We start from the raw sequence: 27,824 nt of genomic DNA on the forward strand, positions 1-27,824 counted from the left end.
CCCGTGAGCCAATATAGTTTCGCTTTATTCCTTATGAAGGCGAAATGGAAGAGGCTGAATGGTTTGTTGCAGTGGTTACATGGGGAAAAGGAGGAGAAGGAGGAGGAGGACCTCTTGACAGAGGAGATCTCTTTTCCAGCCTTCTGCATAAATGGGAACAGGTGGATTGCTCAGTGATGCAAAGGAAGGACAAAAAAACAAAAACAAAACAAAAAAACAACAACAGAAAAATGACAAGGGGGAAGGAAACCAGCTTTTTTTTAAAAAAAAGGCATAGGAATGGGAGGATAAAATTATAACGCAAAGGAATAAAATGGGAGGAAACACCAAAGGAACATGTTACAGCCACTTGCACAAGGCTCCATGTGTAAACAGTGAGGGTTGAACCGGGGCAATCCTGTGGGTGTCTGGCAGAAGCTGACAGGAGCAAGGAGGAGAACGTTATGCTGCCTGTGGGTTGTTGATGCGCCCCATGAAGACTGGGAACCCATTATCCCTCATCACTGCAACAAGGAAAGGCTGAGACACTTCAAAGATATTGGCTGTGCGTGCCAGGGAGACAACTGTGGCAGCCGCCGCTTCCACTCCTTCCTCGCTGATTTCCAGCACAGCCCTGTGGTGAGCACTGGACACGGCCAATTCTTTATCCGTGGAGATCTCACACAGATCGGCATCATAGAAAAAGCCAAAATCTGAAAGAGAAGGTTGGATTAAATGCATAAAGATAATATCGGATGAAACCTGAACTCTCTTCTCCTTTGGCTGGAAATGGGCTTCAAAGCAGAGCTACGGGGGAAGAGATCCCTGTACATTCCTGCAAACATTGTAGTACTTCCAAGGCAATGCTTTTCCCACAATTAGCTAGAGGTAGAATTAAAATGGAGGTGCCACATAGCATTCAATAGTGTTATGTTAACCAGCAGTGCCCTTCCCCAAGGAAAAGATCTTCTTATAATGTTGACTTAGAAGTATTTCCCAGTCAGCAAAAGTCCCCAGCAACATTAATTAAAGGCTTCCCTTTTGCAGGTTTAGCCCAATTTATTTCTTCTTGTTTTAGCATGGGTAGGGAATTAGTGATGCATGTCTCCTGAATTAGCCACATTCTGTTTGTGTGTGTGTGTGTGTGTGTGTGTGTGTGTGCACGTGAGAGAGAGCGAGAGCAAGAGTGAGAGAGAATTGGTTTCCTTCAATTATTATTTCCCCCTCTTATTTCTTTATTAGCACCACAGCACAATTTCACACACACAAACACAGAACACCCCAAGAGGAAAAGACGTTGGCTAATCTAGAAGCAGACACAAGAATCTTTAAAAGGCATTGTGCTTTGCTTAGCCACACCGGATAGGTTGGCATGGCAATTCTTTCACAGCAAATAAATGGTAGCAAATCAGGTCTGTGGGGAGAAGAAAGGACAGAAAGACAATACTGTTAATACTGGAATACATTGAGGTTGGTGGTTTCCAGCTGAGGCATTTATTGTGCAATAACTATGCCCTTTGAACTCATGCTTAATGGACATATGACATGGTTACTGTCCTGTAAACCACCACCCATGTTTTCCCAGTGCTGCTTCCATCTGTTTTTCTTATCCCAAGAAATCTAGTTTGGGGAGAAGGAGTGGAGTAGAAGCACTATCTCTCTGCAGTTGAGGACACTTAAAGCCATGCAGCCAGTCCTGCTCTGTGAACAATGGTGTGAAATCAGCTTCTTCCTGGGCTTGAGTCAATTAAATATACTGGTGACAGGGTGGTGGAGTGTGGGGGTTAGCGTTTCTTTCTATCACTGACACAACCTATCCTTCATGCTGAAAAGGAGCAATGCTTCTTTGCCTTTAGCTCATTTCTCCTCTCTCCAGCTTTACTTTTCTTACCCATCTCCCCAATTATGTTCATGAGGTTCTGGGAAGTGTCCGCCTTGAATCTGGGTAGGTAGACCACGGTAGGCTTGAAATGGGTGCTCTCCAGCTTGGCCATCACTGACTTGAAGACAACTGCACTGAGGCGCTCCTCCACCTCGGTGAGATTTTGAGTTATGGAGCGGGGCATGATGATGACCAGGCTCATGTTGTTAGACAGCTGCAGTCGGCCAACCTAGCAAATTAAACACCATCAGTCTCCTGCCTTTCTCCCATATTCTCATGCACCCTGCTTTAGAGGAACACCCCATTTTTCCAATGCTATATTGGTTGAAACACAAGATTCCCCACACTGTTAAAACGAGATCTCTTTGAAACTATATCTACGTACTGTAAGTATCTGGTGTGGTCCAGTGCTTTTTACAATCTAAAAACCCCCACACAAAACCAGATGCAGCTTCTGAACTCATCTCACAATGAACAACTCACTGGCCAATCAGCACCACTTGTTGAGAAGGGTGTGAGATCCTTTTACAAAAATGGCTGAAGTTAACAGACAGATGCACTGACCCATTGCACCACCTGGAGAGTAAGCCATCTTTGTGGTTTCCATACATATATATATGGTATATGGTTGTTGTTGCTGTTTAGTCATTTAGTTGTGTCTGACTCTTCGTGACTCCATGGACCCAAGATCCAGGTTTGGGGCAAGTACCCCAGCAGATATTTAAAATCACAAAATATCTCAAAATAAAGCAGGGGAATATAGGCTGCTGGACCTTTAAAATATGCCCCTCCAAATGAGTTCCAAAATGTAGTCTTAAAAGTTTCTTCCCAGAGTTCCCCTTTCCCCCCAGCAGAGGAAAAGACCACATGTTTGGCAAGGTAATTTTTTTTCCTTTACTTACAAACTCTCCAAAGGTCAGATTCATGAACTTCAAAAAAGTTGCACAGGCAGTAAAGCTTAGCTTAGTTACAAAGTGGTGAAAGTTCCTAAATTATTGGTATAGAAACTCAAGAGTGGCTTGGCTGGTGAGAGACATGCAGCTAAGCTGGAGCAACCAGCTCAAACCTCTTCACATGTGGCAGAGACAATAGACTTGCTTACCTATTACCTCCCAAGGCAAGGGGAAATGACCTAGAAGAAACCTGGTAGGACTGCTTCCACCATGGCATTAAACCTTTCATGCATTAATTAGACTTAAGCATGTTGCTTATATTAGACTGGCTATCCCACACTTAGGTTTTATACAAACCAGAATTGGGGAGACACTGTGGCTTATATTCAGACCAATATGGTATAGCTCTAATTTGCTGCTTTCCATTTTTGCTCCCCCCTCTCCCTTTTATATTTGGAAAAGAAGAAAGGGTTTCGTGTGGGCTCAACAGAGTAAAGTTTACACACAAAAATCATAAAACGGTTAGTTATATAAGGAACACTAAGCCTGTTTGGTGTTGATTCTCCTGTTGGATATGGGGTGCATGTTTTGTGTTGTGGTGGTTTTTTGGGTGACTGCAATATATTTGTTCTGTATTGTTTTAATTGTTATTTGATTGAACTGTATTTTTGTGTTTTATTTTCTGTTCTACAAATTGCTATGGGACTTCCACCAGCTGCGAGAAGCAATTGACAAGTCAAACTAGCCTAAGTCTTTACAGATGTGACCCAGTTCAACAGCAGGAGCAACTGTTCAAGGAGAAACCCAAGACAGGCACAAGATAGTCAATCTGGTGGGACCACCAGAGAACAGGAATGCCTTAGGAGCTGAGGGTATAAGGGCATCTCTGCACTGCAAGTTTCAACAAGTGTGAAACCAGTTTAAGAAACCTGGAAACTGTAGTTTTGCTAGGAACAAAAACAATTCTTAGCACCTTAGAACTGCAGTTCCCAAGGTTCTTGGATGGGAGTGCTAAACATTAAGCCAAGCTGATACTAGTTTTTGCTTCTATAGGTATGTTCATTGCATTAATAATTATTTTTTAATATATTGCTTTCTTTGTTGCAAGCCATCCTTACTAGAGTGTATGAACCAGGTCTTAGAAATTGAAAATGTAAGCCTCTCCCAATCCTCATAGGCATTACCTTAGCCTGCAGGCTGTGGTCAATGAAGGAGGCCATTGGGTATTTCTTACTCATCATCATTTGAACATTGATGGGAGCTAAGCCTGGGCGGTAGAATTTTGCCTTCTTTGTGTCTTTCACTACAAACATTTCCTTCCACTTGGCTGAAAAGATGAAGAGCTTGGATCAGCTTATTGAGGCATAAACACCAGAAGAGCTCTGCTTGAATCCAACTAAAAAGTACACATTACACATTGGCCAACCATAGGCCTCCAGGAAGCCTCGCAAGCACGACATAAAGGCATCACCACCACCAGACCATTTATATGCTGCTTTTCCGCAGACAGAGGTTTACAGTTAAAACTACAAAAACACAAATATTCCATCCCCATGTCTTGTCGCAGTGAGTTCCACAGCTTAAATATGTGCTTTTTGTCTTTCCCAAGTTTCCTGCTAAGAAGTTTTGTTGGATGACCACATGTCTAGTATCATGAGAATCCACCCTATCATCAGGTTGCAGAGTAAGTTATGCATTTTTGAAGACTGAAAGAAAAAGACACCATATCTCATATTTAATTAACCCACAATCTAAACTTGCACCTGTAAGGGTAATGCTAAAGAAAGTCCCTGAACTTTCCTACTCACTCCTCTTTATATGTTTCACAACCTGGCATTGATGAAGCACAGTTCTGTCCCTACTAGAGTCACAGCTTGCCTGTCCCAGCCAAATACTGGCTGCTTCCAGAATGGATTTGTGCTCTCCAAGCATCATTGTTACTAATTGTTATGGAGCAGGAAGGATCTACACTACTCCCCCCATATATATATATATATATATATATATATATATATATATATATATATATATGACACGGGTTAGAGCTCAACGTCGAGCCTACCAAGTGGCAATGGTGACGGCGAAGAGGGCCATCTTCGCCGCCTCCATTGCATCTGCAGAAAACAGCAGCAGGAGACTTTTTCAGGTGGTTCGCAATCTATCGGAACCACCTGTACCACCGGGGCCTGGTAGGGACCCCAAGATCTCCTGCAATGCTTTTGCAAAGTTTTTTGCAGATAAAATCGCTCAGATTCAGAAGGAGGTAGACTCCACTGTGGGAGCAGGGCCAGGGCGGGAGAGTGCTAGAGTTCTGTCTGGTCCTGTTACATGGGATCAATTCCAATCTGTTACCTCCGAGGATGTGGACAGGCTGCTTGGACGAGTGAAACCGACCACCTGTCTCCTTGATCCTTGCCCATCCTGGCTGATAAAAGCGAGCCGGGAAGGGCTGGGCGATGGGCTCTGCGGGGTGGTGAATGCTTCCCTCTGTGAGGGAGCCTTCCCAGACCCGCTGAAAGAGGCGGTCATTAAACCGCTTCTTAAAAAAACATCTTTAGACCCGGCCAATTTGGCCAACTATCGCCCAGTCTCAAATCTGCCATTCTTGGGCAAGGTGATTGAGCGGGTGGTTGCTGAACAACTCCAAGCACGCCTGGAGGAAACGGACCATTTGGATCCCTTCCAATCGGGATTCAGGCCTCACCATGGGACTGAAACTGCCTTGGTCGCGCTGGTTGATGATCTCCGGCGGGCTAGGGACAAAAGTGAGAGCTGTTTCCTAGTTCTGCTGGATTTCTCAGCGGCCTTTGACACCATCGACCATAACATCCTTCTGGACCGTCTAGAGGGGCTGGGAGCTGGGGGCACTGTCATACAGTGGTTCCGCTCCTTCCTCCTGGGCCGTGTCCAGAAAGTGGTGGTGTGAGGTGAGTGTTCAGACCCCTGGGCTCTCACTTGTGGGGTGCCTCAGGGTTCTGTCCTCTCCCCCATGCTTTTTAATATCTATATGAAGCCGCTGGGAGAGATCATCAGGGGGTTTGGACTGGGTGTTCATCAGTATGCAGATGACACCCAGCTCTACCTCTCCTTTAAATCAGAACCAGCGAAGGCGGTGAAGGTCCTGTGTGAGTGCCTGGAGGCGGTTGGAGGTTGGATGGCGGCTAACAGATTGAGGTTGAATCCTGACAAGACAGAAGTACTGTTTTGGGGGGACAGGAGGCGGGCAGGTGTGGAGGATTCCCTGGTCCTGAATGGGGTAACTGTGTCCCTGAAGGACCAGGTGTGCAGCCTGGGAGTCATTTTGGACTCACAGCTGTCCATGGAGGTGCAGGTTAACTCTGTGTCCAGGGCAGCTGTCTACCAGCTCCACCTGGTACGCAGGCTAAGACCCTACCTCCCCGCGGACTGTCTCGCCAGAGTGGTGCATGCTCTAGTTATCTCACGCTTGGACTACTGCAACGTGCTCTACGTGGGGCTACCTTTGAAGGTGACCCGGAAACTGCAATTAATCCAGAATGTGGCAGCTAGACTGGTGATTGGGAGTGGCCGCCGGGACCACATAACACCGGTTCTGAGAGATCTGCATTGGCTCCCAGTACGTTTCCGAGCACGATTCAAAGTGTTGGTGCTGACCTTTAAAGCCCTAAACGGCCTCGGTCCTGTATACCTGAAGGAGCGTCTCCACTCCCATCATTCAGCCCGGACACTGAGATCCAGCGCCGAGGGCCTTCTGGCGGTTCCCTCATTGCGAGAAGTGAGGCTACAGAGAACCAGACAGAGGGCCTTCTCGATAGTGGCACCCGCCCTGTGGAACGCCCTCCCATCAGATGTCAAAGAGATAAAGAATTACCTGACATTCAGAAGACATCTTAAGGCAGCCCTGTTCAGGGAAGTTTTTAATATGTAATGCTGTACTGTTTTTAACACTGATTGGGAGCCACGCAGGGTGGCTGGGGAAACTCAGCCAGATGGGCAGGGTATAAATAATAAATTATTATTATTATTATTATAAGAGCCCAGCATGTCTACATCCATTGTGTGGGATAAGGGCGAATAAGTCATTTGCCCTGCATCAACCATCATATTCCTGTTGCTGGCTTCACTGCCTTCCACTTGTAGGGAGACCTTTCTACCAGTGGAGGCTCCCTGTGCAGTTAAGAATCCTAGAAGATGGGAGCTATATGTAGCCCATCTTCTTTCCCATCAGTCACACTTGTATTGCGTGTGGGCTTTGTATTTCTACATCATATATATTGATTTTTGTTGAGACAAGTCAACCAATGGGAAGTCTCTTGAAATTTAAAGTGATATAAAAGCTCAATAATGGTCGAACCTCGAGACATGCCATGGTGTGGGGAAAGGGGTTTAACTGGAATCTGCCTGGGGACCAGTGTTTCAGGAGTTGAGTGCCAAAGGGGAGGGAAGCCAAACTGGCTTTGGGTGAGCAGTCTCTCTGGATCAGACGTTGGGGGACAGAAGGCCCTAGAACCTTCCTACTTACAGTAGAAGTAGACAGCATTAAGGAGTATCATCTTGGCATCAGAATCCAGCTCATTCACAATCTTCTTGATCTTCTTGTTAGTACTTTGGCTCACCCAACTGTTGATGTCCGCCACATCCTGGTTGCTGTTATTAGTAAGGTGAGCCAGTTTGGTTTTATAGAACATCCTTGTCAGGTTGCGGAAATCGTTTTCCAAGGGGAGAGCTGCTCATGAAGAAAAAAACAGAGACAGAAAAATACTCCCTTGAGACATACTTCTTGCTCTCGTGGGTTATCTTGAGAGGACTTCTTAACCCATGCTAAACGCCAGGTATTTACAGAGATGGCTCTCATGGCTGTGGAACACATGAACATTTTCAGTAGCGGCAGATATGGTGGTATTGCAGAGCTGCCTTCCTGGCATTGCTGCTGCTGCTTATCTGGATGGGGTTTGTGCGCAGGGCAGTGGTGGGGTCAAGGGTGCAAGGTTGCACCTGCAGGACCGCTAATCCAGCAGCTTCGCTGTTGCACCTGCATTGTCACAACCTTCAGTGGTCATGCTGGTGCACATGTGTTGCCCCAATCTTGCTACCCTACCTCACCCTGCTAAGTAGCGATCAGGGCTGCCTTAAGCATATGCGGTGCCAGGGTGCAAAAATCTGCCCGGCACCTCCCTGCCTTCTGGACAGAGCTGCTGTGGCCAGAGCTTGGTTGGATGCTGGGTATTGGCGACAGGGAGGGGGGTACAAATCAAATGAAATGGCCAGGGACTCCGCTGAGCCGATTTCTTTGTCGCCTGCATTGCCCTCCCTGCTCATATGTTGCCCTCCGTCTCCAGCAAGGCACCTAAAATTTGGGAGGCAGAGAAAGGGAAGGAGGGAAGTTAAGGCTGGTGGCCACTGGGCACCAAAGTGGCAAGCCTCTGCGGGCGGCTTGCGAAAGCCTGTCTGGGGACCCTGAGCACCCGCTCACTTTGGTCCTGTGGCACCTTAAGACTTTGATGACGACTCTGCCGTCAGACGCTGGGCAGGAAGGTTGGGGGTTGGGGTGGAGAGCTGCCCGCAACAGAAGACGGGTGGACTCTTCCCCGGACTCAACTCTCGGGTCCTGGACTCTTGACTTGGCACCCCTGATAGCCTGGCACCCGGGTGCCCCACACCCCTAGCACTTATGGGTAAGATGCCCTGGTAGCGATGCCAGTGCCAGGATAGCAGCTCTTCCCTACCTCACATGCCCCTCCTGAACATGTTCCCACCATGTTTTCACAGGTCAGTCAGCCATACATTTAAAAGGCATAAATTGGTAGTTGACAACCATAACTAATTTAAACATGAAGTTCTATGCTCATGGATTTTTTTAAAAGGTTCGTGTGAGTGGGGGTGTTACATAGGAATTGGCTAGCCATATAATTCCCTGTAGCCTAATCTGGTCAAGAGCAGCAGGTATTAACTAGGATCCTGTTCACAGATCCATCTGTTACAACCTCCTGGTCTCATGAATGTTCATTATTTCTGCTCTGCCGCCATACTTCATATTGCAGGGTTGAGATGTGCACCAGGACATACTCAAATCAAGCTTATTAGCACTGCAGTAGGGGGATGCTTTAGCCCAGAGATTGGTAACCACAAGAGATTGAATATCTGATGTAAACAGTTTGGGGAATTCAAATTGTTAAAAAAACGGGTAAAGGACCCCGGACAGTTAAGCCCAGTCAAAGGCGACTATGGGATGCGGCGCTCATCTCTCTTTTCAGGCTGAGGGAGGTGGCGTTTCCAGGTCATGCGCCCAGCATGACTAAACCGCTTCCGGCACAACAGGACACAGTGACAAGTGCCAGAGCCCATGGAAACGCCATTTACCTTCCTGCTGCAGCGGTACCTATTTATCTATTTAGTGTGCTTTTGAACTGCTAGGTTGGCAGAAGCTGGGACAGAGCAACAGGAGCTAACCACTGTCATGCGGATTCAAATCACCAACCTTCTGATCAGCAAGTCAAAGAGGCTCAGTGGTTTAGACCACAGCACCACCCACATCCCTTTAATTCAGTTATAATCCATAAATGGAGAATATGGAGAACATTTCAGCTATGTTCCACAGCTATAAAACCAATTTCCACAGATGTTTTCTGTTTTGAGACACACATCTGTCAGTGTGAATAAGATCTTACCTGAGAGAAGATGGTGCATGGGAAAAGATGGTGTATGGGAATCTTGAACCTGGTAGTTTACTCACCTGGTTGGAAAAACATTGCATTGGCGGAGGTCAAGACCTCTGATTTCTGGAGACCCTCTAGTGCTCTATGGACACATGTGAATCCTTCAGGATAAAAGAGCAGCCTCTCAAGACGGTCCTTGGTTTGATTGCAGGTGCCTGGATGGCAAAGACAGGGTTGTGAGGAGCAGGTATCTGTCGGTGCATAGGCCATGGATTCCCTCAGTTTGGTGAGGAATTTATTAAGGAGTGAGTGACAACCCGCCCCACAACACCAACAGGACCAAGAAGAGAGCAGGGTGACTCAAGGGAAAGTGGGGTGCTGACCATTGGTTATGTTCCCTCTAGCCCTGACCTGTCACTGACCTGAGGAAGCCTTTGCCAAGCTGTGCTGAGCTGAGGCATTCATTGTTGCTTTTTGTTATACACACTGGCACTTTTGGTTTGAGTGATGGAGCAGGTAAGGAGGAAAGCGGGGACAATGAATTGAATAAATGATAATATATGAGGGGCTGGAGGTCCACCAGGTGAAGCTGAGAAGGAAAGGACATGCTGAAGCTCTGGGAACACCATTTAGGGAAATAATAATAATATTAAATCACGTGGCTGGCATGTGCTGCAGTGGCTCATTGCCAGAGGAGCAATCATGCTGTACTTTATACATCTTGATATATGCCCGTTTTTCTACACAGAGATTATTCCATGCAGGGGAAAAAATTATCAGATGCAGAGGTCTTAAGCCTGAAGTGATGATGTGCACACCTGAAGGTACGTATGGCCTTACCCAGCAATAGGTTGGAGAGCATCACTGCGACACTGAAGGGTGAAAAGATCAAGTTAGAGCCAGGCTTCTCATGTAGGATTGCTGCTTTATAGAACTCCACAGAAAATTCAGTTAGAGCCTCAAACAACTTCTTTTCATCCTCTGTAGTGGCACGAGCGCACGTGGCCCATGGATTAATGCGTGGCTGGCACTGTTTGGATGTGCAAGGGGTACTTGTCATTGCCTCTGCTGTTGCTGGTATTCTTGTGGCTGGCTCTGTTGTGTTTGTGGTCCCAGCAGGCATCTCTGGGTCATCCAGACATTCCTTGACACCAACCTCAGAGACTCTTGACTGTTTACATTCATTGCCCTCTGCTTCCCCATCTCTTTTGTTAGATGCAACTTCCAAATAAGTAGCTTCCTTTTGCTCATGGCTCCCTTCGTTTTCTCTCTCGCCTCCTTCTTCCAGCTTCACTGTAGCATTATCCTCATTCTCAACTGGAATCCCCTGTGAAATAGTGTTAGCAATATACCATAATAGATGATGATTAAAAATGCCATTTCAAATCCTGCTTGATATATAAAAATATATATCTAAGAGGTATACAGGAAGCTAAAACAACAATAAATGCGACAAAAATACACAATGCAATATTAATACAAATTTCTAATAAATCTATTCTTCCCTTCTTGGGGCCACAGCTCCCCACACAACACCTCTCAGCTTCCTGACTCTTACCCAGGACTCCACACATCCACCCTCACTTTCCCCCAGGGCCCAAACAAACTCACAAATCACCCCCAAAATCTCCCCAAAAATAGGGTTCTTGGAACCTGCTGGGATCCCCCTAGTTCCACCCTCTAAGGTTGCTTTTACTGGCAGGCACCTGGGTTGATGGAGCTGCCCACAGCTGTGTAGCCTCAACTCTATACAAAACGTGTTCGAAATCACAATTGTACTGCTACATGCTATCTCAATCTCTGAGCAGAGGGCAATTCTAGGCATTCCAGGGTGGGTGCTTGCCCAGGTTTTGGTTTCCTTGGAATGAAGGCCAGCAGAGCCGAAGATGGGGCAGGGGGAGGGGCTCACAGCATTAACTCCCTAACTGATCTTGCTTCCTCAGTAGGCTCCCAGGTGAGCCCCAGAGCCCAGCACCAAGCAAACATGTATCTGAAACATGTCTCTGTCTCTCTACCTTCTTGCTCAGCTCACACACAACTACTCTTCCGTTGTTCTTCTAACCACCAGCCAGGTGGGAAAGGGAAAGGCCCATCCATTTGCCCTAGGCAGTGAGCAGCTTCTTTGGTAATACTAATGAGTGTACTTAAGCTAAGGCCATTATCTTACACTTGGCTAGTTAGAACAGAACAGCTTGGACTACTGCAATGCGCTCTACATGGGGCTACCTTTGAAGGTGACCCGGAAACTGCAATTAATCCAGAATGCGGCAGCTAGACTGGGGGCTGGGAGTGGCTGCCGGGACCACATAACACCAGTCCTGAGAGATCTGCATTGGCTTCCAGAATGTTTCTGAGCACAATTCAGAGTGTTGGTGCTGACCTTTAAAGCCCTAAACGGCCTTGGTCCTGTATACCTGAAGGAGCGTCTCCATCCCCATCATTCATCCCTGACACTGAGGTTCCCTCACTGGCGGTTCCCTCACTGCGAGAAGCCAAGTTACAGGGAACCAGGCAGAAGGCCTTCTCGGTAGTGGTGCCCGCCCTGTGGAATGCCCTCCCACCAGATGTCAAAGAGAACAACAACTACCAAACTTTTAGAAGACATCTGAAGGCAACCCTGTTTAGGGAAGCTTTTAATGTTTGATGTATTACTGTATTTTAATATTACGTTGGAAGCCACCCAGAGTGGCTGGGGAAGCCCAGCCAGATGGGCGGGTATAAATAATAAATTATTATTATAATAATTATTATATCAGATCTAACCCTTAATAGATACAGGACCCCAGGAGTTGGAAGGGACTAAAGGCATCATATAGACTCTCTCTCTCTCTCTCTCTCTCTCTCTCTCTCTCTCTCTCTCTCACACACACACACACACACACACACACACACACCAACTCACAACAATACTTAGACCATAAATCAACGTTCTTTTGGGTGTTGCAACTAATAAATGTGCTTCTTATTCAAATGTAAATAGAGTCTGGATCAGCTCTAGCAGCCAGAGCACTCTTGTCTTTTGTTGGAGATTGTGGTGGTGGAATTGTATATCAGAGCTACCCCAGAGGTACCTTAATCATGCTCATGGCATTTAGATTAATTACTGAAAAGATATGTAAGAGTACAGCTGAGAGAGACTAGAAAGCTGAGTGTTAAAATTCAATAACTAAGGTACAAATCTCTAATGCAAAGCAAAAAATTAAAAATAAATCCCGATTAGCATTCTCAGACAACAACTAAAATCTAAACTAAACAGGGAGCAAAGGTGAAAGAAGTAATTCCCAGCAAAAGGCCACTTCCAAATATTCATAGGATTAATAGTCACACCTGAGAGTCCTGAAGGTTAAGGATCTTGCTGAGGGGGCGCCATGTTCCGGTTTCCTTGTTGTTGCTGCTTCTCGTGGCCCGGGTTGGCTCTTCTGTAACCTCAGGACCCTGAAACGAAGGACAATGTGCTTGAAGTTGCAGTGGATCGCTTGATGGAGATGTCTGCCGAAAGTTCGGCAGCTGTGAAAAAGGGGGAAATTCCATGCTGGGGATCATTAGGAAATGAAAATAAAAATGTTTATAGCACAATGCCATTATAGAAATCTGTGGTGTGACTTCATTTGGAATACCGCGTACAGTTCTGGTCCCCTCTTCTCGAAAAGGATACTGTTGACTTGGAAAAAGTTCAGAAAAGGGCAACTGAAATGATAAAGGAGATGGAGTGACTCCAGTCTGAAGAAACATTGCAGCTTCCAGGAATTTTTAGTTTGGAGAAAATGCGAGTAAGAGGTAGCATGATAGAAGTTTATAATATTATTATGCATGGTATGGAGAAATATTTCTTTCTCTCTCTGGTAACACTAGAACTTGTAGACATATAGCCAAGCTGAATGTTGGCAGATTCAGGGCAGATAAAAGAAAGTACTTTTTCATTACGGAATTTGCTCCTGCAGTGTCCTGGACTTCACTGCTGGATGATGAACGTGAACTTGGACTCAGAATGCATAAAACTGAGTGGAAGGAAAGCAAAGTTTTAAAAAACACAGCAGATGAATTACATGGCTAAGAATGAGCTGAGATTATCCAAGAAGAGACACCCGCCCCCATCTTCTTTTTGAAAACAGGGTAAGCATAGCCCTTAGGGCGGAAAGCAGCACACATCTCAGGACTAGGCAAGCAAATGGGAATTCCTCCAAGTGAGTTGGACCTGTGAGGTTTGTTCATGCTGGCACTGGTGTCTCCATGTGCTGGGAGATGGAGGTGGAGTCAGTGCTGGCTCAGTATCCAACTTACTGTAAGGACCTCCCCAGAAGGCAGAGTTTTCTAACTGACAGGAGGAGGTGACGGTGGCTACACTTTAGGGAGTTCATGACTAGAGGTGTCTGAAAACACAGGGGTGTAACACCTCTCTGTCAACCTGCTTGGACTCTTCCCAGTATCCAGCTCCTGACTCCATTGATCACTGGCCCCCTCCTCTGGCTCAGACATTTTTGGGAGGCCCAATTTCACTTCCCCCAACCTTCTAGGATCCTCCTCTGAGCCATCAACCTCTCTCTCTCTCTCCTCAGGATCTGACCATCCCTTCCATGACATCTCCATAGGGCTCAGTGATGGCCACCAACTTGAATATTACTTACACCCTGCCTATCTGACTGGGATGCCCCATCCACTCGGGCCAGCTTCCAAAAGAATACAGTGGCACCTCGGGTTACAGATGCTTCAGGTTACAGACTCCGCTAACCCAGAAATAGTACCTTGGGTTAAGATGAGAACAGAAATTGCACGACAGTGGCGTGGTGGCAGTGGGAGGCCCCATTAGCTAAAGTGGTACCTGGGGTTCAGAACAGTTTCAGGTCAAGGACAGACCTCCGGAACGAATTAAGTTCTTAACCCGAAGTACCACTGTATAAAAACACAGTGAAACATCGGACATTAAAACTCCCTGATAGAGAGCTACCTTCAAATATCTTCAAGAAAGTTGTATAGTTGTTTAATTCTTTGACATCTGATGGTGGTGGTGGGGCATTCCACAGAGAAGGCCCTCTGCCTGGTTCCCTGTAACTTCACTTCTTGCAGTGAGGGAACCACCAGAGGGCCCTTGGAGCTGGACCTCAAGCTGGTTCAGGCTAAATGATGGGGGCAGAGATGCCCCTTCAGGTATACAGGACAGAGCTGTTTAGGGTATTAATGGTCAGCACCAACACTTTGAATTGTGCTTGGAAACATACTGGGAACCAATGCAGGTTTTTCAGAACTGGTGTTATACAGTCCTAGGGACCATTCCCAGTCACCAGTCTGGCAGCTGCATTCTGGATTGCTGTAGTTTCTGTGTCACCTTCAAAGGTAGCCCCCCCCACAGAGCACATTGCAGTAGTCAAAGTGGGAGATAACCAGAGCATGTACCACTTTGGCAAGACAGTGCGCAGGCAGGTCTCAGCTACTGTAACAAACAGAGCTGGTAAACAGGTACCTTGGACACAGAATTAACCTGCACTTCCATGAACAACTGTGATTCCAAAATGACTGCACACCAAGGCTGCACACCTGGTTCTTCAGGGGCACAGTTACCCCATTCAGGACCAGGGAGTCCCCCACACATGCCCCATGTCCCCCCAAAATAATATTTCTGTCCTGTTGGGATTCATCCTCAATCCATTGGTCACCATCTGTCCTCCATCTGTTTCCAGACATTCACACAGGGCGTTCACTGCCATCACTGGTTCCAATTTAAATGAGAGGTAGAGCATATTAAATGAGAGGTAGAGCATATACCCAGTCCAACCCCCCTGACAAGGGGTTAAAGAAAATGGACCTAATTCCCATTCTAATCCAGATTAACAAGCACACCTGTCCGAAGATATTCCAGGGCCAATTCCATCTGCCATTGTTTGTGGTCTGGGTCAGCTCAGGTCCGTCATTCTCAGCTTCTCTTATGCTCTTTTCTGGCACCTCCTTGTTTCAAGAGGTCAAGGAGAAATAAATCCCCATTAGGAAAGTCTTCATTCTCTGGTTTATCATGACCAATAAATGTGCTTCTTTCTCTTAATCAGAAACTGTGTTGGGTTCTAGATCCCTGCTGCAAACTGGGGTAAAGAGAGGTGAGGCAGTAGCAAGGTTAGCACAATCAAACATCCTGGTGGGGACACTGGATTGCACTGGTGCATTTGCACCACACTGACCTCACCAATGTCTCATCCCTTCTCCTCTCTGTCCTGTTATCCAGAAACATGACTGGAGCTCCCTCATTCTATTGCCCACAACATAATTTAAAAGGGGGTGGCAGCTAAAATTCAAATATGTCTACTTGGACTAGTAGTAGGATAAAGTAATTTCCATTCTAGTCCATATTATTAACCACACCTTCTGCTCCTGTATTTTGCTCTCAGTTGTAAGTGCATAAGCCCCTATAGTACTTTGCAGCTCTAATTCTTCATTTTCATAATCCTGGAAGGGAAGAGGGATCCCAGAATCATTTATTCCTGCATCTGCAACCTCTGTGGCCAACACCCCCCACAGAACATGGCACCCTCCAGATTCTTTGGAATACAACTTCCTTGTGTTTTTAAAATGTCATGGAGAAACCAATCTCCATTAGAGAAATTGTTGTTCTCCTGATTATCATAACCAATTAAAACAATTCTTTCTTCAACCAGAAACTGTTCAGCTATCAATAGCTTCTCTTTCTAAACAAATAATTCAATAGTTGCTGCTTTGGGGACACGGGGCTAAGGCTAAAGGACTTAATTCCCATTCTAATCCAGATTAACAAGCACACCTGTCTGAAGATATTCCTGAACCAATTCCATTTGCCATTGGTTGTGGGTTCAGTTGGCTCAGGTCCATCATTCTCAGCTTCTCTTATGCTCTTTTCTGGCACCCCCTTGTTGCAAGAAGTCACAGAGAAATAAATCCCCATTAGGAAATGTTTGTTCTCTTGGGAACAAGGGGTTAAGAATAAAGGACCTAATTTTTATTCTAATCCAGATTAACAAGCACACCTGTCTGAAGATATTCCAGGGCCAATTCCATCCACCATTGTTTGTGGGTTGAGTCGTCTCAGGTCCATCATTCTCAGCTTTTCTTACGCTCTTTTCTGGCACCCCCTTGTTGCAAGAAGTCACAGAGAAATAAATCCCCATTAGGAAATGTTTGTTCTCTTGGGAACAAGGGGTTAAGAATAAAGGACCTAATTTTTATTCTAATCCAGATTAACAAGCACACCTGTCTGAAGATATTCCAGGGCCAATTCCATCCACCATTGTTTGTGGGTTGAGTCGTCTCAGGTCCATCATTCTCAGCTTTTCTTACGCTCTTTTCTGGCACCCCCTTGTTGCAAGAAGTCACGGAGAAATAAATCCCCATTAGGAAAGTCTTTGTTCTCTGGTTTATCATGACCAACAAATGTGCTTCATTCTTTTAATCAGAAACTGTGTTGGGTTCTAGAGCAGGTGGACAAATAATTGCACTGAAAAGGTGGGAGAAACTGGGTGACTTGGGGAAGGGCTCAGGTAGGGTGAGGGAGGTGAAACTGGAGCCTCAAGAGGTGGCCGGGCTGACAGACGGGGGACAGTGATCAAGAGAGTCAGGAGCTGGATCCTGGGTAAGTTTCAAGTGGTTGTCGGAGTGGTGCCCTCCCCCTGAGATATTGGATATGTCTAGTCAGGCACCTCCTAAAGAGCTGCTGCCGCCAGCTTTTCCCGTCATTCCTGTCTGTAAAGACACTCCTCAGGGGAGATGCCTGAGAGTACGTCAGATACTGAAACTGCACTCCTGCACCAAGGACATAGAGGTGCTGGCGCCAACATGAACAAATATCACAAGCCCAGCCCATTCGCAAAAGTTCTTGTTTGTTTGCCCAGAGCAGAAAGGACTGTTGTTGTCCGTGCTAAGGTTTGGGCCTTCCCTAGTCTTCAAAAGGAAGGAGGAGGAGACACTGAGCTTGTTGGATTGATGGCTCAGCTCACACTTAGGAGCACTGGACTGCATCTTTGCCATACCAGCCTTGCCACCACCTGCCCCCTTCCACCATCCCTTCTGGCATGTAGCAGTGATGTGGGAGACTGGAGCTCATGTGAGTGCCGCCATCCCATTCTGCTGCCCACAAATGAATTTAACAGAGATTGGCAGCTAAAATTCAAATGTGTTTATTTGGACTAGTAGTCCAAACATGTGGCATCATATATGATGTTGGATGTGGGCCAGGTAAAGACATGGCTGGGCCAAAAGGGGATTGTCACCTGTTAACCCCGCTCAAAAGACCTGGATGCAGTGGAGTTTGTGATGTCAGGTGATGGACAGGTAGGCAGGCCCACTGGATAACTTGTTATTTACCCTGACAAATATGACGAAGGAATTAAATATATTCAAGATGTCATTGAAAGCATGCAGCTATCTGAGATGGGGTAAGCCCAGGAGATGACAACATACACAGCCTTCCTCTCTTTCTCATGTACACAGATGAGGCTCATACCACATCATAACACGCCCCCCCTCCCAATCTTTCTCTCTCTCTTTCAATACTAAATGCAGGAGAATTAACAAGGAAGTAGTACTGCTGTCCTCATGTCCTACTTTTAAGGTTGCCAGATGGTTTTGGCTGTCCACAACCACACACACACAGAACATTGGACTAGACTGAGACAAGTGTCCAAGACCACAAAGCAAATACAAGGCAGAGGTTAGATCTGAGTCCTAAATACGAAACCACATATTTGACCCTGAATTTGATACTGCAACCCAAAAGCACCCATTTCACAGAAGGCAAACTGATGGTGCTTAGAGACAAGTAGCCTGCCCAAGAACCTGAGTGCAAAGCAGAGATTGGGTCAGAGACCCCAAAACACCCAACCACTCTTGAATCCTACATGTTTCTGCTCCAAGGGGACACCCAGGTCACAGAAGCACTGATGGTGCTTGGAGACAAGTAACCTTCCCAAGAGACTACAATGCAAAAAAATGAGATCTGAGTACCCAAACACTCCTCTGACCACACATTTTCCTGCCTCAGCATAACACCCACAACACTGAAGGCAGGTCAGCTAACTTCCCATTCATATCAGTGCTACTTCAGTGAATTTACTTACCATCAATTACCCACCCTGATGACCCTTCAGTTGATTAATTTGCAATTAATTTCTGACCCCAATTCTGCCCTAGAGGAGCCCCTCTCTAATTAACCCTCAATGTCCTCCATTCAACCACTGCCTCAAAAGAAAGCAAAATCTGAATCTTGGGCTTATTTTCCTGCCCAGGCAACAGAGCCCAGTTCTCCTTGCCTCCTACTTGAAAGGAGAAACTTGGATGGGAGAAGGATCTTGGGAAGGCAGGTGCTGTCCACTCAGTGTTCCACCAGCCAGGCTGCCTTGTATTTCCTTCACATACGTTCCTCCTCATTGCAGCACTGAGGTTGCCAATGGAGCCTTAAAATAATACGGCTTTAAAAATAACCCCAAACCTGAGCATGTGCATGTTGATTTTTATAGAGTTTGGAGGGCCCTTTCAAGAGGCATAAAGGTGCCAAAACTCTGGGAGCAGGGAGCACCACCGGTTCCCCAGAAGCCACTGAAAGACTCCCATAGCTTTGCTGCTCTCATTGGCTTCAGCATCCCATGTGTTAAAATAAGCAGGACAAGGAGGAGCCTGCTGGCAGATGGTTCAGCACTGCAATCTGAATGTGGATCCTAAACTGTCCTGGGGCCCTGCTGGACACACCTGTAGCAGCGACAGATTCCCACAACAGGCTATAGGTTTTGAGAGTTAGTTGTTTCAAATGCAACTTGAAAACCAGGAAGTAACAGTGGTAATGTTAGGTAAGGAACATTACCAGGAATCTCCCAGTCTGCATCTTGGCATGACTCCAGCTCTCCTTGGGACTGATATGTGTCCAGGTCAGAAGCCGTCTGCAACCAGTAGAAGGACTATAACCAAAACAAAGTAGTGCAGGCCAAGCAGGTGGGGGAGGCAAGGGCTGGGCAGAGTGCATTTCAAAGGTGCAGCTTTGTCCTGCATGTTAGATTTCAAAAGGAGAACTAACAGTACTTCCCATTACCAAGTCCTCTGCACTTTGAGGGGAGTGAACTTTCAAATAAGCATGCTGTGGATCATTTAGGACAGGGGTGGACAATATGTTGTCAAGGGCCACATTACCTCAGGGAGTAAACTGTCTGTGGCGAGTGGGACTGAAGCTGACAGTGGGCAGGATCAGAGCCCAAAGTGGGCATTCTATACCCTTTTAAAACATGGGGGGTTTGGGGGGGATTATTGGGCTGTTGTTTTTATTTTGATTATATATTTTGTGGTTTTACATTCTGATTTTGTTCTGTGAATCGCCCTGAGACCTCGGGTATAGGGTGGTATATAAATTCAATAAATAAATAACACAGCCATTGCCTCTTCCTGGCTTGCTGTTGTCTTTTGTAGGGATCTTTCTGAAGCTGGGGAGGAGTATGTAATAACAGAACAGCAGAGCTGGAAAGAAGGCCAGCTGAAGATATTTGGCTGCTTGAAACCGAACAACGAATGTTGCTTCCTCTCCTCCCCAAGTCAAGCTGCATAAATAACTACCCAAGACTGGGCAAGTTGTTTTGGCACCCGAGGCAGAACATCCCACAAGGAGCCCTCCCTTTCCTGGCATCAAAAATGCACTAATAAGTTGTTAAATAAATAAGCCCTCTCCTGCTTTTCGTGGCACTCCAAACCACTCTGCCTAATATTAGGGAGCAGGGCTGGCCCTGATTGGAAGGTAACCTAAGATGTCATCTAGTCTGATCCCTTTCTGTGTTGCTTACACCTCTGCTACTCACCTGTGAGAAGCTTGGGATCAGAGTTGCGGCCAGGCCTAGGAGGATCAGCCAGATCTTCATGGTGGCAGAAATCCTGCCAAAGAGAGACACTTGAATTTAATCCCCAAAGAAGATGAATGCACTTGCTCCCTGCATGGGACTAACACAGTTCCTCACTGGAGAAATTTCTGAAGAATATCTGCTCCAGTCAGCTGCTTCCTCTCCTTGCCCCCCTTCTCTGGCTGCTTGCAGGCTCCTCTCTCCCATTTTTCGCAATCTCGGATCACGTGCCTAAAGAAAACATTAGATTCACGGACTTCAGGGGAATTCCAGTTCCCTAGTTTCCCTGGCTTGAGAGGAAATCATTAGAAGATGTGGTGAAATAAGAAAACTGTCAAAGGAGGGGAAGGCCGAGGACAGAATTACTTCTCAAGTAGAAAAGAAAGCGTTCAAGAAATTACCTTCTCTGTGGGGAATTCTTCAAGCGATATGGCCCAACTGTTGTGACATACCTTATCTACTTTCTGAGTGGATCATGGGGGAGGGAAAAGGGGGTTTATTTATATCTCATTGGTTGGCTGCAGGCAGTAGTTAGTTAAAAATTAAGGATTAATTCTCAAAAAAATGAGAATTCCTGTAAATCATGAGGCAGGAATGGGAGCAGGCCAGCCTGAGGACTAAGAGGATTTTATTCATTTATGGTGGGAGTGAGCTAAGATGAAGGAACAATCGGTCATGGTTGCCGCCTGCCAATATTATTAGAGAAATGTTTTAGGACAGGAGTCTTTTTAGATTGCTTCTTGTTTCTGTTCAATTATTGGAAAAACAAAATCTATTCATCAGACCCAGTGTCTGTGTATTTAATAATGGTTAGGATGCTATATGCCAGAAAATGGAAAGATAATCATAAATCTAATGAATTCAATTTGATAAGGAAATTTCAGGAGCAATTAGGTATAAATAAAGTTGGCTGTAATGATAGAAGTATAGAAGTCTTAGATGGTTCAAAGTTGGTTAAATAACATATTAAGAAGATATTAGAAATTTCAGGGAAGGGAGTTGATTTTAGGTATATATGATTAACCAGCTTCCCCAAGATGGTGGTCTAGGTTGTAGTCAGCAAGGCTTGACTCCTGTAGTGTAGTCTTCCTCAAACTGGTATAAACAGGGTAGCTACTTGAAACAGCTCCAAAAAATAGGAACTTCACCCCCCAAGTAAAAGGATAATATTTGTTTCAGATTTATATATGCTAAATATATGAGGAAGGAAGGTTATTGGTTTGTTTTTGTTTTTGTTTTGTAATGTATTTTGTCTTTTCATTTTGCATTTTTATGTTGGGAACTACCCTGCAGCCTTCAGATGTAGGGCAGTATACAAATTTAAAATAATAATAATAATAATAAACAACTGGTGCCGTCCTGACATTTTGTGTTGTCTGGATCTCATAGCAGCTGTAGTCCCCAAAATGTCTGGAGAGCACCAAGTTGGAAAAGCTTGCTATACGAGTATATTTGAGCTTTGCAAGTCACATACCCCACCTTTATGCCCAAGAGTAGTTGAGGAAAGTTAGGCCAGTGCAGACTCATGAGAAGACTTTGCTAGAATAAAGATTTATTTGCAATGTTTGTAATAAGTGTATGTTTTGTGGATAGAATAATAGAATTATAGATCTCTGTACGCACAACAAACTTTTGCTTTCCCTGAGCTCTTTCTGTTCATTCCTTCGCCGATGGGCTTCCATGCACAGCGCTATACAAATATGAGCTACCTCACCTCTTTGGTGATGGGAAACAGCTGTAGTTCAGTGGGAGAGCATCTGCTTCACGTGCTCCTCTGCTCCTTAAACACATGCACATCTGGTCTGCTCCTTTGGCTTTACTAGCAGAAACAAAGCAGAAGGTGTGTTGAAACTGAAAGTACATATTCATGCATTGTATAAAGTCCAGTCTCCTGGTTGCTGGAAATAGCATAGGTCTTTAGCTCCTGATTCCCCTGCCTGCCTGGAACACTCTGTGCTACTTACTTTGCCTTGTTGAGACTATGCTTCATGTTGGACCCCGCTCTATTTGGTAAGTATTTTGAGAAAACGGACTGAGATCCTAGCCCCTGAAGTCCCCCAGGAGCAATAGAGTATGTCCCCGCCCCATGGGCTGCAAAAAGAGCAACACTTGTTGCCATTAGCAACAAGATACCTCTGCCCAGGAGGGATGGCAACAATGGGAATACCAGCCTCAGCTGATGAATAGTACTTCATATTACAGGGGCCATTGGGGCCTTTTATGGTAAAAACTGGATCTAACAGCAAGTCTGGCCCACCAAGGGGAGAGCAACTCTGTCCAGAAAGACTCTGAGACAGAGAGCAACTCTGTCCAGAAACACTACATCAGACAAATCATTCACTGACAACACCTCCATCTTTTCTGGATTGAACATGAGTTTACTAGGCCTCATCCAGGCTCTAACTGAACCTAGGCACCAATTCAGCACTTCCACATGACTCCTCTGAATGTGGCAAAAAGGAGAAAAAGAGCTGAGTATCATCAACATACAAGCAACAACAGACAGACTCCAAATCAAGCTTTTAGCTCTTTCACAATATGTGATCTCATCTGTTTTTCTCCCCGCATTTGGCACAGAGGTATCATTTGGGGTGGTCAAAGAAACAGTTGTTGCTCACTCCTCCTCACAGTGAGATGGCAGCATGGCCCAAGTTTGGTTTCCTTGGCTTTACCTACAAATAATCAAGTTGAAGAATACATGAAGGCAATTGGCATGTGCAGTGGAAACTACCCTACTTCAGATCCCAAGAGAGAGATCCTGCCCCTCCAAAATATTTCTACTGGTTCCCAGCTTTTTGTGGTTTCACTGTGTCCTCAGGGACTACATTGTTAATGTGAAGTCCCATTTTTCTGGTACTCGGCGCATGCCCTGAAATTAAGTATCTATTTTGGCCCTGCTTTGAGAAGTGAGTGCAGCATTGTTGCAAATGAATCAGAGAAAGCAACATCAGAGAAAGTCAAGTCTCTTCTCACAGCAGAATCTGTGTGTGTTGTTTAGTCGTTTAGTCATGTCCGACTCTTCGTGACCCCATGGACCAGAGCACGCCAGGCACTCATGTCTTCCACTGCCTCCCGCAGTTTGGTCAAACTCATGCTGGTAGCTTTGAGAACACTGTCCAACCATCTCATCCTCTGTCGTCCCCTTCTCCTTGTGCCCTCCATCTTTCCCAACATCAGGGTCTTTCCCAGGGAGTCTTCTCTTCTCATGAGGTGGCCAAAGTATTGGAGCCTCAGCTTCACGATCTGTCCTTCCAGTGAGCACTCAGGGCTGATTTCCTTCAGAATGGATAGGTTTGATCTTCTTGCAGTCTCAAGAAGAGTCCCGCCAAAAGAATCTGTGTAGTGAACTACAATTTAAATGCAAGCTGAATCAATCCCCGCTACCTTTGCCATAGCTAATATAAGTGACACCCTAATATATCCCTTAGTTTTAATGAAATATGTTCTCTGGGAAGCATCTGCTGTTGGCTGGGCAGCTTGGTCGCCAGATGTGGGCCAGGAGGAGTCACCAGAGCTGAGACATGGCATCTCCTTTTCAGTGTTAGGACTGAACCTTTGCAGGGAGGGCACATGTAAGACACATTTCCCTCGCCAGAACCACAGACACTTCTCACACATCACAGTTTAGAGGAGACAGAGCTAATAAATTCAAGAATTTCCAGATTTCAGTTGCTGCAGAATTTTCTAGAGATTAACCACTTCACCTTCAAAATAATAATGCTAGTATCAAGGATGCTTCTTAAATGTGTGCTTAATATAGTATTAATATTGAGCACTCTTTTTTAAAAAGTATGCTTAACACCACCACTTTTATTTTGAAGGAAAAGCAGCCGTGGGTCCCCTGATCTGGCCTGAACTCTGGATTTGTATCTGGGTTTCCAACTGACTTTCTCCCCTTGTTTGCACACACACACACACACACACACACACACCCGCCAAAAAAGTGCTGTTTCAGCACTTTAATGCTAAAAAGGAGACTTCACCTCCTGAATAAGTTATGATGATGCTATGGGCTCACCCAGCTGCCAGCATTGCATCTTGAACTATGCAGGCAACCCAATGCACACTAGACACGTAACGCAAGCTATTTCCATGGGCCATGCAAAAGGGGAAGTGACTGAGGTGGGCTCAGTGTGGACTACAAATACTTGAGACGCTGAATGTAGGAATGCCATTCCTTCTCAGGCCAAGCTCCTTTGCCTTATACAGGTACAGGTTGGGCAAAATTTCAACAGGTCAGGCTCTTTCTTTTAATATTGTGTCAGCTCCATGGCAGGAAAAAAACTGCTTCTCTGGAGCGTGTGTGGGGTGTGTTGGGAGTGTGGGTGGAGGGGTGAGAAACACACACTAAACAGCAAAGGTTTCCATGCAAAATATTCTGCAAGCAAGGCCTCTCTGACTCATCTTGTAGCTCTCTCAGAAACATCTCAAAAATGCAACCCACCCTTTGTCAAGGTGTGCCTTAAAGAAGCAAGCACACTTCCTGCCAAGAGCTTCCTGTGGCTGATGATGGGTGCCATTGTGACATTTCAACTATTAGGATAGTTTGGAGCCCATCACAGCAGGTGATTAAGTTGGACTGGTGGTCAATTTGTCCAGTTTTCAAAACTTTGGCAGAATGTGTGGGATGCAGAACAGGACACTTGCGATGCAAAGAATTGTTATCAAAAGCAGGCATTTAGTTCGGCGTCACCGTACTAATTAAAATATGAAGACAGAAGCCATTGTCAATGTGGCTGTACATATTTAGCACCAAGGCTGTGGTATTCTCTGCAAGCCCCTTGTTCCAGGTTGCTTTGCATAGGCACTGGGTACCTGGGGCCTTAGGTGTTCCAGCCCCTACAGCATTCCCCATGAAGGGGCCAGGCACCCACAAATTTTTGTGCCAGCGCATGTGTGAGCACATGACGTGTGCATGCTGACATCAGGCATGCTGGCAGGCAGGCTGACATCAAATGCCTGCGTGTGTGCAGTGGGAGCACCCCTGGGAACATAGGGCTCCAGGGCCAAGCCAGTGGACCTGTTGCCCTGTACATTTTTTCCATCCAGAAGACTGTGCTGCCTGAGTTTTCTGGCATAAAGTAGTAGGATTCTATGAGAGGGGCAGCACTGCCCACCATTCAGTGGACATAAAGGCTGTATACACACTCCTGTTTACTCTGCACTCAGTGAACTCCCTTGTGTGTACATATCTGTATGTGTTTTGTCGCCTGAGGCGACAAGGGCATGTGCGTCTGTGGCTGAGGATGACGTATGGCTACTTGCCTCTCTAACAGAAACATCTGACTTATCCTTAGGGCAAATTGGAATGACTTACACAACCAAGAGACAGTATCTTTAGAAGGAACACCAGAGAAGTCCCATGACTAATCTGTAGAAGGAACACCAGAGAAGTCCCATGACTAAGGTCACAGGTGGGGACAGGTGGAGGTGTCTCCGCTGTGATTGTCCTTGCACAAAAGCATCTGGTGGGAAACAGGGATAGGTGCAGACAGACACACCAGTAAAGGAGGAAATGGAAGCACAAAAAGGGGAGAGCTTTTGACATGAGGTAATTGATCAGGTCAACTACAAGGATGGGAATGAAACCAATTTTTTTAGTCCCCGTTTTAGAACAAAATGTCAATGAGCAGAAAGAACATGCCCTTGACTTATAAGAAACTGGGATATCATCAGGCAGTTCCTCTATTCCCAGTTAAATAAACTACAGTATAAGCTTACTTGCCCTGTCCTTATTTAACTTTGCTCTGCATTTCTGGGTCCAGGCTTTCCAGGTTTCATATCTGAGCATTTGTTTGTTTGTTTGTTTGTTTCCCTGTGAAGCACTGCACTTTACCGCTGAGTTGGAGCAAACATCAATCCATGGACCAAAATTGCCATTTGTTCTGATTCAGTGTTTAATAGCGGGTTTTCCTGGGGAAAGTGGTGGGGCAAAAAAGAAAGTGTTCAGACATGAACCAGGAAAATGAGGGCCTGCGCCTAGAAAGTGCAGGGCAAAATGTAAGTTTAGATGAGTCCTAGGCCGGAGTGGGAGTGACAGTAACAAGGTGGGAAACATATTGTCAGTGGTCTATGCTGCAGGGTGGGATAGTGGCCCCCACTGCCATACTTGTCTCCACTGCTCATGTCACTGCAGCATTTGTCAGTGAAGAAGGAATTGCTGTTCACGACTGATTGGCTCTAAACAGTGATGGCTCAAGAAATATCTTTGTGACATGAAATATGCCCAGGCCTAGTGATGTTTTCCTTTTATTCTTGAGTGCTTGATAAAGTTGCACTAAAATGCAGAAGAAATTAATTTGCTATTTGTAGGACTGAGGGGAAAATTGGATTCAGTTTACATTTAAAGGGGAAGCTCCCTGATCTGCACTTTCCAAAGCAATTCCACAGCTATCCTTCAAAGTTCACACTTTTCTGAATTTTGCAATGTAGCTCTCCAGCCAAGTAACATGTGCAAAAATGCATATCCCAGGGCAAAGTGTGCATAAAAATGTGTGTAGTCATGAAAACAACACACAAAAATGCATAACGTAAGGGAACATTGCTTTAGAATAAAGTGCGTATGTTAGGCGACATTGCATACAAATGTGTATGTATGCTGGGGGAAATTAACACTAAAATGCTGAGTAACTTTCATTAGAACTTTTACACATGAATGTGAATAACTGAAATTAAGACTGGAAAACGAGAAACTCAAATTGACAGATTCTCCCATCCCTACTTATTTGTCTCTATTCACTTTGGGGGGAAATGTTGCCCAGCCGTTTCCCTCCATTCTTTTTGTTGTGGATATAATCAAAAGCATGTTGAAAATTTCACAGTTATGCAGTGCATCCCTATGAATGCATACTCAGAAGCAAGTCCCTAGCAAGTGTGTTTAGCATTGCAACCGAAGGATCTCTGGATGTACACAGCTGCCTACTGCTACTAGTGGTTTGAGACTCTTAATCTCAGGGTCGTGGGTTTGAGCCCCATGTTGGGTGAAAGGTTCCTGCATTGAGGAGTTGAACTAGATTACTTTCGGGGTGCATTCCTTTTTTGCCAATTAAAAAACTGGAGGGGGGCAATAAAGATTAACAAATCAGAGCCAAATAACATCAAATTTAATACAATATTTCCAAAAAGTTGACTTAATCAGGCAAGGCCTTCCTCCACCTGCCTTGCTCCACCCTCTAGTCTCTGCTTCTCAGTTTGTATTGTATTATTTGATGTACTGTGGTTTGCCGTTGTTTTATTTATTGTAGTTTATAAATTATTTATTGTAACTGTTAAGAGTGAATCTCTGTTTAACTTTTATATGCTGATATTATTATTTTATACTGTTTTAATGATAGTTGAATGTTCCTTTTTTGATGTTAGCTGCTTATTTTAAAATTATGTTTTATTATCACATTGTTGTATTGCATTAGATTGTTATAAGGTGTACATTCTCTGTTTCTTCAGCTTGTAAACCGCCTTGAGTATTGCAAGATAGAAAGATGGTATGCAAATTAAAATGATGATGATGATGATGATGATGATCCTAGATGCTGTTTCCCCCACTGCTGCTTGATGTTACATATTTATCTCTGGCTCACAATTCTTTCCTTATATTCAATTCCTTTTA

General features: G+C 45.3%; 1 protein-coding gene across 11 annotated transcripts; it reads right to left on the reverse strand.

Moving 5' to 3' along the window:
- Positions 1-4: 4 nt before the first annotated feature.
- On the reverse strand, positions 5-20,688 carry SERPING1 (serpin family G member 1). Of its 11 annotated transcripts, XM_083742352.1 has the most exons (13): positions 20,620-20,688; positions 20,180-20,252; positions 16,599-16,703; positions 16,376-16,480; positions 16,153-16,257; positions 15,225-15,329; positions 12,717-12,824; positions 10,230-10,716; positions 9,467-9,604; positions 7,256-7,459; positions 3,939-4,081; positions 1,871-2,090; positions 5-692 (listed from the first exon to the last, which is right to left on the reverse strand). In XM_083742352.1, exons 2-13 carry the CDS (start codon positions 20,237-20,239, stop codon positions 442-444), a joined length of 2,031 nt encoding a protein of 676 aa, XP_083598478.1. In that variant the 5' UTR covers positions 20,240-20,252; positions 20,620-20,688; the 3' UTR covers positions 5-441. The 11 variants fall into 11 exon arrangements, with proteins under 11 accessions (XP_083598478.1, XP_083598475.1, XP_083598479.1 ...); XM_083742349.1 differs by lacking the exon at positions 20,620-20,688 and having other exon boundaries at positions 20,180-20,403; XM_083742353.1 differs by lacking the exons at positions 16,153-16,257; positions 20,620-20,688 and having other exon boundaries at positions 20,180-20,412.
- Between the last annotated feature and the right edge of the window lie 7,136 nt (positions 20,689-27,824).

The sequence above is a fragment of the Podarcis gaigeae genome, assembly GCF_964106915.1.
Source record: "Podarcis gaigeae genome assembly, chromosome: 1".
Taxonomy (NCBI): domain Eukaryota; kingdom Metazoa; phylum Chordata; class Lepidosauria; order Squamata; family Lacertidae; genus Podarcis; species Podarcis gaigeae.

Coding starts and splice junctions, on each gene's coding strand:
- SERPING1 (XM_083742352.1), bottom strand. CDS start 20,239: ATGAAGATCTGGCTGATCCTCCTAGGCCTGGCCGCAACTCTGATCCCA. Junction 15,330..16,152: donor TCAGGAATATCTTCAGACAG/GTGTGCTTGTTA, acceptor TCTTGAAACAAG/GAGGTGCCAGAAAAGAGCAT. Junction 2,091..3,938: donor ACCACAGCCTGCAGGCTAAG/GTAATGCCTATG, acceptor TTAATTTGCTAG/GTTGGCCGACTGCAGCTGTC.